Source organism: Talpa occidentalis, unplaced genomic scaffold (genome assembly GCF_014898055.3).
Source record: "Talpa occidentalis isolate TD23 unplaced genomic scaffold, MPIMG_talOcc4v2.1 talOcc4.10, whole genome shotgun sequence".
In the NCBI taxonomy this organism is placed as follows: domain Eukaryota; kingdom Metazoa; phylum Chordata; class Mammalia; order Eulipotyphla; family Talpidae; genus Talpa; species Talpa occidentalis.
In genome coordinates, this window is record NW_023600993.1 from 89,345,164 (window position 1) to 89,359,036 (window position 13,873).

General features: G+C 42.6%; 1 protein-coding gene across 1 annotated transcript in view; it reads right to left on the reverse strand.

The window, feature by feature from the left end:
• The window catches only part of LOC119237667 (signal-regulatory protein delta-like), a 10,978-nt gene extending 147 nt beyond the window's left edge, over positions 1-10,831 (reverse strand). The window contains exons 1-3 of the mRNA XM_037501619.2: positions 10,605-10,831; positions 9,639-9,801; positions 4,106-4,456 (exon numbers count right to left, since the gene is read on the reverse strand). Coding sequence (XP_037357516.1) covers positions 4,106-4,456; positions 9,639-9,801; positions 10,605-10,679 — 589 coding nt within the window. The 5' untranslated portion in view covers positions 10,680-10,831. The remainder of the gene's footprint in view (positions 1-4,105; positions 4,457-9,638; positions 9,802-10,604) is intronic.
• Between the last annotated feature and the right edge of the window lie 3,042 nt (positions 10,832-13,873).

The window sequence follows — 13,873 nt, forward strand, 5'->3', positions numbered from 1 at the left end:
CTCCTCTCAGGTGTAGTCCCCGTAAAATTCCCACCACTAGTTCACCCGTGCACCATCACCATAGTCCCTTGTGCTCTTCCCTCCCGTTAGGATCCCTCTCCTTCCCTTCCCCTGCAGAATGTCTCTGATTTATAGTTGCCTGTTAATTTCGTTTTTTAATTTATTATAATTATTTTTGTTTCTCTTATTGGAAGAATGTAGGGGAAACAAATAGTCCCATATTTTCTTCTGAGAGTTTCATACTGTCAACTGTTGATTTTACGTCTTTGAACCATTTTGAGTTAATTTTGGATATGGTAGGAGCTAAGGTTTCACTTGTTACAGAATCATTTGTTAAAAGGAAAATTCCCCATTGAATGGTGGTGTTAAACTTGTCAATAATCAGTTGGCCATAGATTTGTGGGTTTATTTTTGAATGAACTCTGTTTCACTGATCTGGATGCCTGCTTTGTGTCTGTATCACACTGCTTTGATAACTCTGGCTTTGTGGTAAGTTTTTTTTTTTTTTTTTTTTTTTTTTTTTAAGATTTATTTATTTATTTATACAAGCAATGGGAGCAGAACAGGCAGAAGGACCGAAGTACACTGCTGAGAGGAGCAGTGGGAGGCCGGAGAGGTCTGCTTGCCATGTGGGACCCTCACCCGGCAGCTGGGGATCAAACAGGTGCTGCAGAGGCTGCGGGCAGCTTCGCAACCCAGCGCTCAACCGCTGCGCCCCCGGGGAGGCCCTGTGGTAAGTTTTGAAACCAGGAAGCTAATCCTTCTTTATTCTTTTGTTGTTGTTTTTTTTAATTATAATTTTGGGTAAAGATATTGTGGAATATGTACTAAATATAATATTACACATCTATTTAAAAAGATGAAGTAGTGTCTTTGGGGGCAAAATGGATGGACTTTGAGGTGTTCCATAAGTGAAATAAGCCAGAAAGTGAAAGATGGGCTTTGGACAGCTTCACTTATCTATGGACCATAACTACCCTTCTTTCCTCTTTTTAAATATTACTTAAATTTATTATTTTTAAGCATCATTTTGGCTATTTTGACTCCTTTCTGATTCCACATGCATTTCAAGATCAACTTGTCCATTTCTAGAAAGCATTCAACTGGGATTGTGTTGAATCTGTTTGGGGGTTCTTGCTATGTCAACAATGATAAGTCTGGTTCATGAAAATTAGAAAAATTTCCATTTTATTTAGATGTTCTTAAATTCTCTCAAGAATGTTTTATATTCTTCAAAGCTTAAAATTATGCTTCTTTTGTTATTTATTCCTAAATATTTTACTTTTTGATATTATTAGAAAAGAGTTTTTCTTATATTTTCAGATTGTTCATCTTAAGTATAGAAATACAATTGTTTTTTCTATCATTGCATCAATACTTTGTATGCTCAACCTTGCTGAACTTGTTCAGTATTTCTAATAGATTAAAAAAAAAGATTTATTTTTATTTATTTATGCATACAAGAACTGGGGTGTAGGTCAGAGGTGCGGAGGGTAAGGGGATTCACCAGAGACAGAGTAGGGAGCAGAACAGGAGGATCTACTGAAATACACTGCTGAGGGGAGCAGCAGGCGAGACAGGAGAGATCTGCTGCGCCATGTGGGTCAGATTCCTGGTTGGAGTGGCTGAGACTTTAACCCCTGCACCACCAAGGAGGCTGAAATTCTAATAGTTTTTTTTTTAATGAAGTTCTTAGAATTTTCCTCAATAGAAGATAATGTTATTTATAATTAGAAGTAATTTTACTTTTTCCTTTTCCAGTTTAGATAGATATTTTTTTCTTTCTTTCTTTCTTTTTTAATAATTGTCCTGGCCAGAACCTTTATTATAGTGTTAAGCAGAAATGATGACAGTAGACCTGCTTGTATTTTTCTCCATTGAATGGGGAAAGTGTCCAGTCTTTCACCATTAAATATGTTGTTATGCGTGGGTTTTGCTTGCTTGCACTTTACTGGGTTGAGAAGTTGCCTTAGAGTCCTAGTTTGTTGAATATTTTAATAATTTTTATAATGATATATTTTATAAACATATAAAATTTCATGATATATTTTATTATGAAATAAAATATAAAATTTATAATGATATAATGATATGTGTTTCTACACAGAAGGTATATTTGCCTGCATTTTTTCTTTGTGACATCTTTGCCTGGTTTTGATATCAGGGTAATTTGTTGATTGCTAATTTAGCCTGTTTATACTTGTTCTAGGTAGGTTCAAATTCCTTATTTCTTCTTGACCAGTTTTGGTAGTTTTTGTGTCTTTTTAGAAATTTATCCATTTCATTAATTATTCATAGTGGTCCTCTATCTCTCTTTTTATTTCTGTGTTCAGTAGTAATGTCTGTATTTCATTTTTGATTCATTTTGATTCACTTTCACATCTCTAACTGGAATATTGTTAGGAAAGAGACAAAACTGTAAGTCCCAAAATTTCTGGGAATAAGTGGTTTGGGTCCTAGTATCCTTAGTCCACGTAGCTTCAGGTAAACCTAGTCTCTGAGTCTCAACTTATTTATATACTGAATGAGGACTTTGTGCTGGATGTTTGCTGTTTTCTGTCTGTTGAAGATTTGTTTCATTGTGTTGACGGACACCCCCACACCCCACCCAGCAACTCCACTCCCTGCAAAAAAGAGTGAGTGAAATGTTGGGCATTCAACACAGGAAAGGCAAATTCAAATGATTTTCTGAGATTCATTTGTGGTGATTGGGAAGAAGCAGTGCTCTTTCCATCCTGATTGCTAAGCTGGAGGAAAGAGTAACATTTTCTTCATTTATCTTCCCCCTCATATGGAGAAGCTCTATGTACAGCACAAGAGACAAGTCAGGCAGAGATGCATGGAGAGGAGAGAATTTCAAAGAGTAAGCATCTCAGAGGCACTGACCCTGAGTATGAACCTTTAGTCCTTGATTCCTACAGCTCTGCTTTAGGTGCTGCAAGGATGCTAGAATCCTCCTCAGCTACAGTATCACTCAACTCCTATTTTTGGCTTAAATTAATATATTGGGTTCTTTAGGATTTTTTTTACCACATTATTTTTTATTGCAGTAATGTTGGTTTATAACACTGTATATAATTTAGAAGTATAGGTTCATACCTCTTTAGATATTTAACAACACACCAAAGTACCTTTGTAGGAAAAGTTTCTCCCCTAATATAGAGTGTACCGGACACAGTCCAGGCCAACCTCACCTCTTCCCCCTTCTTCTGTACCCCTATTTTTCCTTGAGTCTCAGTTTCTTCATTTGCACAATGAGGACAAGCATCCTTTCACTCAAGCTGCTATGCAGATAAAGTACTTGTAGCTGCCTAATAAATGGTAGAGTACTTGTAGATGCCTAATAAATGGTAGTGTTCTAGATTCACCAGCTTTATAATTTTTCAGGGTGAGTATTGTCCAGAGTTTAGATGGCATCACCAGTAACCAAACACTAAGAAAAACTAAGGCTTTGGAGTGGAAAAAATTGATTCACCCAGTAGATATGGGATCTTTATTACCAGGCATCTCTTAGGAAACAGCTGACTTTAAGCAAATGGACTTAAGAAAACAATTGTTCCCTGATAACAGGAAGCCCAGAGGCAGAGTGGGGGCCATGGAAACATGGCTGTGCAATGCTGTGGTCTCCACTCTTTCTGCATCACCTAGAGTAGTTTTTCCAACCGATTCCTTTCATGATAGGATGTCTATCTGGAGCAATGGGCAAAAGAACTGTTTCTTCTCATCCAATAAGAAGAGAATTCACCCGCTTTCCAGATTTCTCTGCTAGCCTGTCCCTGTCTCTCATAGTCCCACATTAACTTAAGCCAGTTCCACATTTGCGTCAACCACTAGCAAGAAACCAATGTATCTGAATTAGCTTAGTGAGGCTACTCAAGTGGGTTGAATGTTAGATGTCAACCAAAATAGCCATCAGCCCTCCATTAACCTTTCTGAGGCTCAGTTTCCTCTGCTATGAATACTTAGATCACAAGTTGCTGACAGAAAGGAAGATGAAGTATATATAATACTCTCAGTGCTACTCGGCATGCCAGCTGTAAATGAACGGAAGGTATCACGACCGAGAAGCTGTCACGCACCACGGGGTAGAGGAGCCCATACTCACCAAGAACAGACACGTGGGTGCCCCGTCCTGACTGGTACTCTTTGTCAGGTTTCCCCTTCTTGAACTTCACGCAGTAGTAAATGCCCGTATCTTCAAGAGTGACTCCACTGATACTGATGGAAAAGTCTGTGCTGCCACCTTCGATGTTGCTTTTAATTTCTTTAACTCTGGGAAAGACACCTTGTTTGAAATTGTAGATTAATTCCCGGTGTGGGCCGTTTCCTTTGAACCACAGGACGGGTCCCTTTGGGAATGAATCTGGCACACTGCAGCTCAAGGTCACTGTGTCCCCGGTCGATACGGTCTGTGTTATCTCGGGTTGTTGCACCTGGGGTGTGTCATCTGTGGTTCCTGGAAAGAAATTTAAAATCATCTCCAATTTCTTCTGCTTTGGTCTATGCAGGATTAAGGAACTTGGATCCACATCAGGTTGGGACTCATTCATTAATTCTTTTAATGACAGGTATAAATACCCACACACTTAGGTTGAGGACTCTAAGTGGAGGCAGTTCCTGCCCTGAGTGCTGACAGAGGCAAGTAGTCCAGAGGACACACGCATCGCCTTGCAGTTTCATATCTCAGTCTCCAACCAAGGTAGGAGGAGGACACGGAGGAAGAGGTCTGGGATTATGAGTGAGTAGTCTTCATAGAGAGACTAGTCCCTCTACCTATCTAAATGCCACCCATACCTCTGGTGAGTTTGAGATTGGTCTCCAGCTCTCTGAAAAATGATCCACTGCTGACCGTGGGGAGAGATCAGTGCTGAGAGGTGTGGAGATGGGAAGTCAAGGAATAGTGCACCTAACGGGCCAGGTGGGCCTATGGGACCATGACAACAGGCATGGTTTCTCCACTTACCTCGCCCAGCAGGAAGAGGGGGACATTTCCTCTTTAGCAAAGTGACAGTAAAAATGTCATGGGCCCTCATCCATTTTGGAGGATCCACCACCACCCCTCAGTGCCCACTACCATCAACATTATACCCCACACTGTGTCAGGACCTGGTAGAAATCTCCCCTTTCAGGTTGGTGAACCGTCAAAGGCACAGAGGGCCTGGATGCAGATTGGGGAGAAAGAGGGGATGCTTGGCTGGCAAGGCCAGAGAGAATGGGGGGTCAAGATGCCTGTACTCATATTTCCCAGCTTGAGAGAAACTTGTGTATTTTCCATGGTCAGTTGAAGACCATAGACTATATCTGGATTTGAAGAAAACATTATGAAGGCAGAACAGTTCTCCTGGCAGAACAGAGGGACACCCCAGTCTCACTGCATTTGTGACATTTATTCAGAGTGGTGAGGAGATGGAAACACTGGCTTCATTTTGGGAGTGTTTAGATTGCTGGCAGAATTCATTTCTTTGTGCTTGTGTGACTCAGCTCCCTTAGTTTCTATGCTCTGCCCACAGTTCCTTGCCACGTGGACATCTATATAGGCAGCCCCACTGAGGCTCCTTGCTATTTTGAGACCAACAGGAGAGTGGGAATGACTCTAGGTAATGGATCTTATATAACCATAGAGTTATTCCCTGTCACCTTCTCCATTCTCTCTTGGTGAGAAGCATATCACAGATCCTGCCCATCCTCAGTGGGGATGACATATAGGGGTGGCAGCATGTAACAAAGGATTGTTGGGGTGTCACTTTTTGGGTCTTTGCACCACATTCAGCAAGAGTAGTTATAAATCTGCATTTTCTTTCATTTTTTTGAATTTCTTCATCATGTCAGTTTTGAACCTGTATCTTATTGATATCGGAATTGTCAGGCCTAGTCTCTCAGCCAGGAACAGATCCCAGGCTGCAGGGGCAGCGCTGAGTCCCAGCCACTAGACTCCCCATGGGTTGGTGTCTCACGAAGCCGAAGCCGCAGCAGGAACTTCGCAGACGTTCAGGCAAGCAAACGAGAAGAGGCAGGTTTGTTTAGAGAAAGAAAAAGTTTTTTGAGGAGAAAAAGAACAGAGATAAAGTGGGACTCCAGGCCAGAAAACCAGGCCTGGGAGGGGCAAGGAAGCCAAAGTGGAGTCGTGTCTCAGGGAATATATACCTTCTCTCCCTCATTATTCTAAAGCCCCACCAGTCTCCTTGTGATTGGTTAGTTCTCGGCTGTCTCACTTAATTTGCTACTGAGTGGGGGATCTTCACATTCCTCATCTAACAGCTTTCTCTTTCCCCATTTGTTGCATCTTTATCTTTATGGCCCAGTCCTCTGGATGGGCATCCCTGCATTGAAGTTAAACAGCTGCCCTTCTAAGTTGTCCATAAATTAAACCACTCTCCATTTCTCCAATCTCTGCCTCCCTTTACCACCTGAAAAAAAACAGGACCAGCGTTAACAATGTTGTCTTTGGTCCTGGGATGTTTGTTTTTCCTAGTGGAATGGGTTACTTTCCCTTCGTTGTCCTAATCTCTGAAGCCTCCCTAAATTCTTCAGAGGTCCCCTCCTGCACTGTCCCTAAAATTGTCTAATTCCTAGCTTGCCCTGTGTCTCATTATCTTTGCGGTTGGTTTCTGAAGATGTGTTCTCTCTGTGTGGTGAAGTGTTCCCCCGAGGCTGAAGGCGGCATTTTTTGCATTTTTCTATTTCCCCATTATTAGTTTCTTCAAGTTATTCGTTGTTCAATTGTCCTTAGGGTGCAGAGCTTCCATTTTCCCGGTAGATGGCGCTGCATGTCAGGGAGAACTACCCTGCAGTAGTCTCTTCGGGGGGGGGGGGGTGTCAGAGGGGGCTGGTGGGGTCAGGGCTAGTGAATGCTGTGTGTTTTCGGGGGTCAGGGTGCAGCTTTCTTCATAAAGATTTTGTACTTAGATTTGTACCTAAATATTTCATTTTTGGGTAATAATGTCAATGGCCACATATTTGTTTTTAGTATGCAGAAACATAATTAATTTTGCATGTTGATCTTGTATCTTGCTGCCTTGCTGAGCTCTCTCAGCTCTAGGAAGGTTTTTTTTTTTTTCTTTTTTAATAGCTCCATTGGGATTTCCTATGTAAATAATCATGTCATCTGTAGACAGTTTTATTTCTTCCATGCAAATCTATATGCCTTGCCTCCCTCCTTCCCTGCCTCTTTTTTTTCTCCTTTCTTCCTCTCTTTCTCTCTCTTCTACAACTTCCAGTACTATATTGAATAAGAGTTGTGAGACTACATCCATACCTGGTTCCTTATATCAGGAAGAAAATAGTCTTTCACCATTAACATCATGGTAGTCGTAGGGTTTCTGTAGATGTTCTTTATCAAGTTGGGCATATTCCTTGCAGTTTCTAGTTTGCAGAGAGTTTTCATCTTGTATATGTGTTGAATTTTGTCAAATGCTCTTTCAGCATCATTGATATGCTCATGCAGTTTTTGTTCTTCAGTCTATGAATGTGATGGATTATAGTGATTTTGTTATAGGACAGGGAGAGGGGCAGCCCAAACCCCGCAAACCTGCCTATTCTACATGGGTTCTGCCATCCGCCGCATCAACAGAAAACATAGGAGACTTTAAGGGGAAGGAACTTTAATAAAACTAGGAAACAATACAGGTAAGGCAAAGAGTCTAGTTTCTAAATGAAGCACCCAAAGTTACCCGTCCCCTCGTGGGTAAAAGTCCATCCAAATGGGACTGGCCCAGAGCAAGGCCCCAAAGCCTGCCACAAGTCTAAAGCATCTTCCAGTGGGGACCCACAGAAAAGGGCCAGAAACAACCAGACAAGCCCGGAAGGAAAGGAGCAAAATCAACATCAAGATAAAAGCTGCCATGGTCACCTCCCCATGGGTCTCACCCACATCTGTGTCACCCAGTCCACGACCAAAAGACAAGCGCAGTTTCTTCACGTGTCTCTAGGCTCCATGTGCCTCCTCCAGGTCTCCTTCTGGCTCCATCCTGCTTCCTTCCTCAGTCTCTTCTGCAGCTTCTCCTCTTCCTGCTCAGCTCCACCCTCCCTTGGGTGGGGCAGGGAACCTCCCCCTTTCCTGGGGACCACCCTGTTACAATTTTAGATATTGAAATGACTTTGCATACCTAGAATAAAGCTGATATTGTCATGGAATATAACTTTACACATTGTTACCTTCTACTTGCTAATACTTTGTTAAAGATTTTTGCATCTAAGGTCATGACAGATATTGGTCTGTAGTTTTTTTTTTTTTTTTTTTTTTGTGGGACCCTCGCTGGTGGCCGGGGATCGAACTGGCGCTGCAGAGGCTGTGGGCAGCCTCGCAACCCAGTGCTCAACCACTGCGCCACCAGGGGAGGCCCGGTCTGTAGTTTTTTTTAATGTGGTCTTTTAAAAGTTTTTTAAATTGAAGTAACATTGCATTATATTATATAAACTGTGCATCATTATGAATCAACATGTGTTAACTACTGAGGTTTACCACTAAAACTAATTCTATCCTTTACCATACAATGGACCCCTGATAGCCAGTTTACCTATGCCCCTTCCTGCCTTCCCTCTGATGATCACTAACTTGCTCTCATAGTCTAAAAGCTTTTTTGTTTGTTTTATTTAGTTCATTCGTTTGTTTGGCTGCTCTATCTACTACATATGAGTGAAATCATAGATGTTTGTTTTTGTCTGGATTATGTCACTAAGTTTAATGTCTTCTAGATCCATCCATATTATTGACTATGGTAGGATTTTATCTTTTAAAAAATAGTTGAGTAGTATTCCATTGTATGTATGTTTATGTACAGCCTTTATTTATCTGCTTTTGCTATCAAAGTAATAATGGCCTCCTAGAGCGGTTTTGCTGAAGCAATTGTATAAAATTGGTGTGAATTCGTCTTTAAGTGCTTGCTAAAAGTTTCCAATGGGCCTGGGTGTCAAGTCTTTTGTTCTCTCTTCAATATCAAGCCTTACTTCTCCTGCTTCCTACTCAGGTAATGGCCTTGCTTCCTTTGTCTGGCCTCCACCCCCTACCCCCATCTGCTGTGGCAATTGGGACTCAAAGTTTTACCAACATGGGCCAGTGGCCTGGGGAAGACACTGTGTACTTGTTTACCTTTTTCAGCAAGTAGAGGCAGGATGCAGTTTTCTTTGGGGAGAATGTGGGACTCGGCTTCAATCACTGGTCCGAGGAGACGGCTAGTGGCCATTTCTTGCCCGTGTTCCAATAACACTCAGACGTGTGCCAAATTTGAACAGTTGATTTTTCCTGGATAGAGGCACTGTGTATTCTTTTCTTGTTTTATCATTTCATATTTTCTGAGATATTTTTCTCCATTGATCATGTCACATTTGTGTGGTGAAAATAAATTTAAAAGACAGATCTTTTTTCCCAGGGACTGGGGCTGAGAGCTGCGATGTGTACTGCTCAGTCCTATGGCCATGGGAGAAGGGGGTCATTACCTGAACAAAAAGGTGTGGAACAGACAGGGTCACTGGGAGGTGTTGCAACCTGGGGGCCATCCTAATCTAGGTCTCTAAATCCCGCCTGTTCTGGCATAGGACCAAAAAACCCCTGTGAAGAGATTTCTAGGGAAACAAAGAAGGAAGATGCAGTGAACAGGCAGAGGGGAGTGGACACCATACACACCTGACGCCTCACTCACCTGTGAGTCCCAGAAGCAGAGACAGCAACAGGGATGGCAGGGGCAGGTGGGGCGGGGCGGCAGCGACAGGCATTGTGGGTGCCCGGGGAGCCTGCTCTGTCTTGACTTTGGTCTGGACAGGCCCGGGGCTCTGTGTTCTGAAGAGAGAGGATAGCTCCTTCCTCTGTGATGTCAGAGGAAGGGGATTGTGATGAGAGGAAAGGCCTAGGATTGTGACACTTTTTCTTTACCATTAAAAATTGGACAGGCTGATGGCTACGCTATGAAGCTGCTACTGAAAAAGTTCAGGGTTTCCATTGCCCAGCAGGGTACAGCTGCAGGCTTGTGCTCCTTCCCAGCTCTCTGTCTATCGTCACATCCAAGTACAGAGTCTGGCTTGTCCAGAGGCTCCAGAGGTGTCGTCTGGGCCAGAGTTTTCTAGAACCTTGTGATAGGCAGCTATGGTCCAGCTCCTGCGGAAACCCAACATCTGGTCCTCACTAACTGCACAATTGCAGGGAGGAGACTGAGTCCTGAGAAGCTTGTCCTCTTGACCTTTGTAAGAGACCTCTCCCTTCTACTCCAGAGGTATAAAATGAGCCCTTAAAGCGACTTATGCTGTGGACTCTTAGCTTTGCTGTGGACCCCTGTATGATACAGGAAGCTGCGTCCTTCCCCTCCCTGCAGGTGAATTGTATCTGACTCAAATTTTTTTTGAGTTTGGCAATGGTGATGATTTGTGCCTTAGACGATGGAGGCATCCAGGGAAGGTGGGAAACCATCCTCTAAGAGGAAAAGTAGCACACCTACAAATATACCTCAGAAGGTGGGACCATCTCTGGGGGATGGAGGGGCAGAAGCAGCATTCTTAGAGAGAGAAACGAGCCAGGACATTGACCTCCTCTTTTCTCACCTCCTCCTCTCTCACCTCTTCCCCTCTCACCTCCTCCTCTCTCACCTCCTCCTCTCTTACCTCCCCTCTCTCACCTCTGGTATGGGCTCTCCCCCAGCACGAAGGTAGTGACCACACTCAGGGTGACTATTTACTGTCCAAGCACCCATAGCCAGGCACTGACTGCTGTGGCTCTTTCCCCATCACTTCCTTGTGACCCCTGCCTTCTCCTTGGGGACTGGCTGAACGTGGAGGCCAGGGGAGGTGCTAGAGCAACAGGAGAATGTAGAGCAGGGCCCAAACACCCTCTGTGAGATGACAAGATGCCCATCCCCTTGTGATGTCACATCCTATCCCACTGTTCTGGAATAGTGACGGCCATGCTAGGAGGCCATCCAGGATCCCCACTGAAGACTGGACAGACAACTTCCTTCAGCCTCCATTATCTACCCCTCCACCTCTTGGAAACTTCACTCCTTACATCAAACTCTAAACTCTTCAGAGGCTGGGATTTTCAGTGCCATCATGGTCAAGAGCACCAGCTTAAGAACCAGATACAACCTAAGTTCAAATCCTTCAACCACTTCCTAGTAGCTGAGTCATCTTGAGGCTCTCACCCAGATCAGTAATATATCTTTGGCCTTGAAATCTTCATTTGTACACATCAGTTATCAAAAACCAAGCTCAAGATGTGTGTTCCACACCCTCCTTCCCCACCCCACTCTGTTCAGTATGTGGTGATGATGTGCCCATTTGGTCAAACCAACAAAGTACTAAACCCTCACTCACTCGTTTACTCATTCATTGCCTACCAGGCCCTGTTAGTGTTGCCTCCTAAATCCCACTTAAATCTATGTATCTCCACCATCCTCTCTTGTCTAAATGAAAACAAGCACTTCCTAACAAGGCTACCCTCACTTCCTTTTGCCCCCTTTCATTTCTTCCTCTTCAACCAGAGAGATCTTTTACAACATAAACCTGATCATGCCTTTCTCTTGTATAAACACTTTTGTGTATTCTCATTTATCATAGTAAGACTGCACTGTACATGGTAGTAGAAGAAATTCATCCATGGCTGACTCGGTCTCCAGAGACAAAGCAGTCCCTACCTTTCTTGGCACCCAGCACATCCTCTTCCCAGGTTGGGATCCCTGGGATGCAGACTGATGAGGATTCACAAGCAAGTCATTTTTCAGGGAGCACTTCCAAGATCTTCCCTGTGTCTATTCAGAAAGAAGAGTCTGATCTCTCGGAAGAGTCTTGGAAACTTTTCTTCCTTCCTATAAAAAGGAACCACAACCAGGATGCTTTGTAAACAATGGAAAGTTATTCTCTATAATTGTGGATGGTGAAGGTCAAGATCAGCATGGTTGGGTGAGGGGCTCTCTTCTGGGTTATACGTTTCTCATTGTATCCTCACATAGTTGAAGAGTTGGGGAGTTCTGTGGGGTTTCTTTTATAAGAGCACTAATCCCACTCATGAAGGCGCCACCCTCACTTTCTAAAGGCCCCAAAATATTGGGTATTAGGATTCTAACGTGTTAGTTTCAGGGGACACAAACATTCACACCATAGCATAACCCAATAGAACTTTATTTTTCACTGCTGTTGTTGATGAAATAGTTTCTGCTTTGGATATTGGCAACTCTTTTTGTTGGTGCCTGTGCCTCTTTGACATACTCAAATCCAAATCTCTCTCTCTCTCTCTGTGTGTGTGTATATTTTGGTATTTCCTTATTTTCTAGAGGATGCTGAATTTTTGTTGTGATTTTTAAAAAAGATTTATTTATGCATACAAGAACTGGGGTCTAGGCCAGAGGTGTGGGGGATGAGAGGATTCACCAGAGACAGAGTGGGGAGCAGAACAGGTGGATCTACTGAGATACACTGCTGAGGAGAACAGCGGGTGAAACAGGAGAAGTCTGCTGTGCAATGTGGGTCACCTCCCTGGCTGGGGACTGAACTAATGTTGCAGTGGCTGGAGAGAATTTGATAGTGCTGAGACATTAATCCCTGCACCACCAGGGAGGCCCTTTGCTGTGATTTTTTTAAATACCAAAAAGAGAGTGGTCTTTAACAAAAAGAGTTTAGAATGCAAGAGCCAGCTAATGAAATACAGGTCTTCTTCAGAAATTTAGCATCTTGGAGAAATGAATGACCTCATTGAAGTATTTATTTATTTTTTTAAAGAAAAAATATATAAATACTCTCTATGGCAGTCACTGTTCTGGCAGCTGAGATAGTCCCTTTTCTGTTAGAACTGATATTCTCTTTGAGGAAGAGACAGACATGTACAGACCGTTTTCACTCCGCAAAGACAGATCTTCATGGATTTTAGTTACCCCACTTGGAGTAGTTTAGTTAAATAACATCAGCCCTCCAACTCATGGTTCAAATTTCAGTTACCATAGTAAATTTACCAAGAGCAGTTGCATAAAGTACAAACTTGGCTGCCAGATTTCCTTGAGCCCACAAATCACTTAAGTAACTAACAGATGGTCATCCTGCTCATCTGCACATCACTTCTTTCAAAGTCTATAGTGATTGATCATTGTGACTCTCATGAGAAACAGACAGCAGAGCATGCGGTTGTGCTGTCTTTGTCTCCCAGCGATAAATCCTCTTGACATTTTACAAAAGGAATAATTGCAAAAGGGAATTGGCAGCAAAGATGAAATACAATGGAAAAAAAAATGATCATGTTGGAAGTGGAATCCAGATAGAATGGAAATGGAGTTTTAGAAGAAGTAGTATACCCGGGGAATATTGACACTGATACTATTAGGAAGATTCTAGAATACTGGGCCTGAGGAACTGAGTGAGGGAAAAGTCACCACACACATGAGCAAAGTGGTGGTGAAGAGAAGGGTAAAAATACTCCAGAGGAAGTGACACCAGCATGTACTTCAAATTAAAGGAACTTTTGCAAAGATTTCTCAACAGTGCCAAGTGCAAAGCATGACAAAATTGAAAATGAGTATGATGATTCACCAAGACACAGAAAAGAGGCCTGCTCTGTATCATAAATTATACAAGAAGGCGGCAAGCACTATTCAAATACTCTTAATAAGTTTTTACAAAGAAAACATTTTCATTCTCAAAGTCTCTGTTGCACATTACAGCATATAAAATAAATATTCATTTTAAGATTTTTTTTCATTTCCCTGTACATTTCTAGCTGACAGTAAGAGGGTTTTTAATGTTTCAAGAAAATTTTAAAGGTCACAGAATAATCATTTTCCTGTTGATTATTTAGATTGCTCTCTTGGCTTCAGTTTGCTCCAGCATGTCAGGTACTGTATTATGGTGCGAAGTGAGCAGCGCCTCTGTTCAGTGTGTCGGATGATAATAAGTGCTAAGGAAA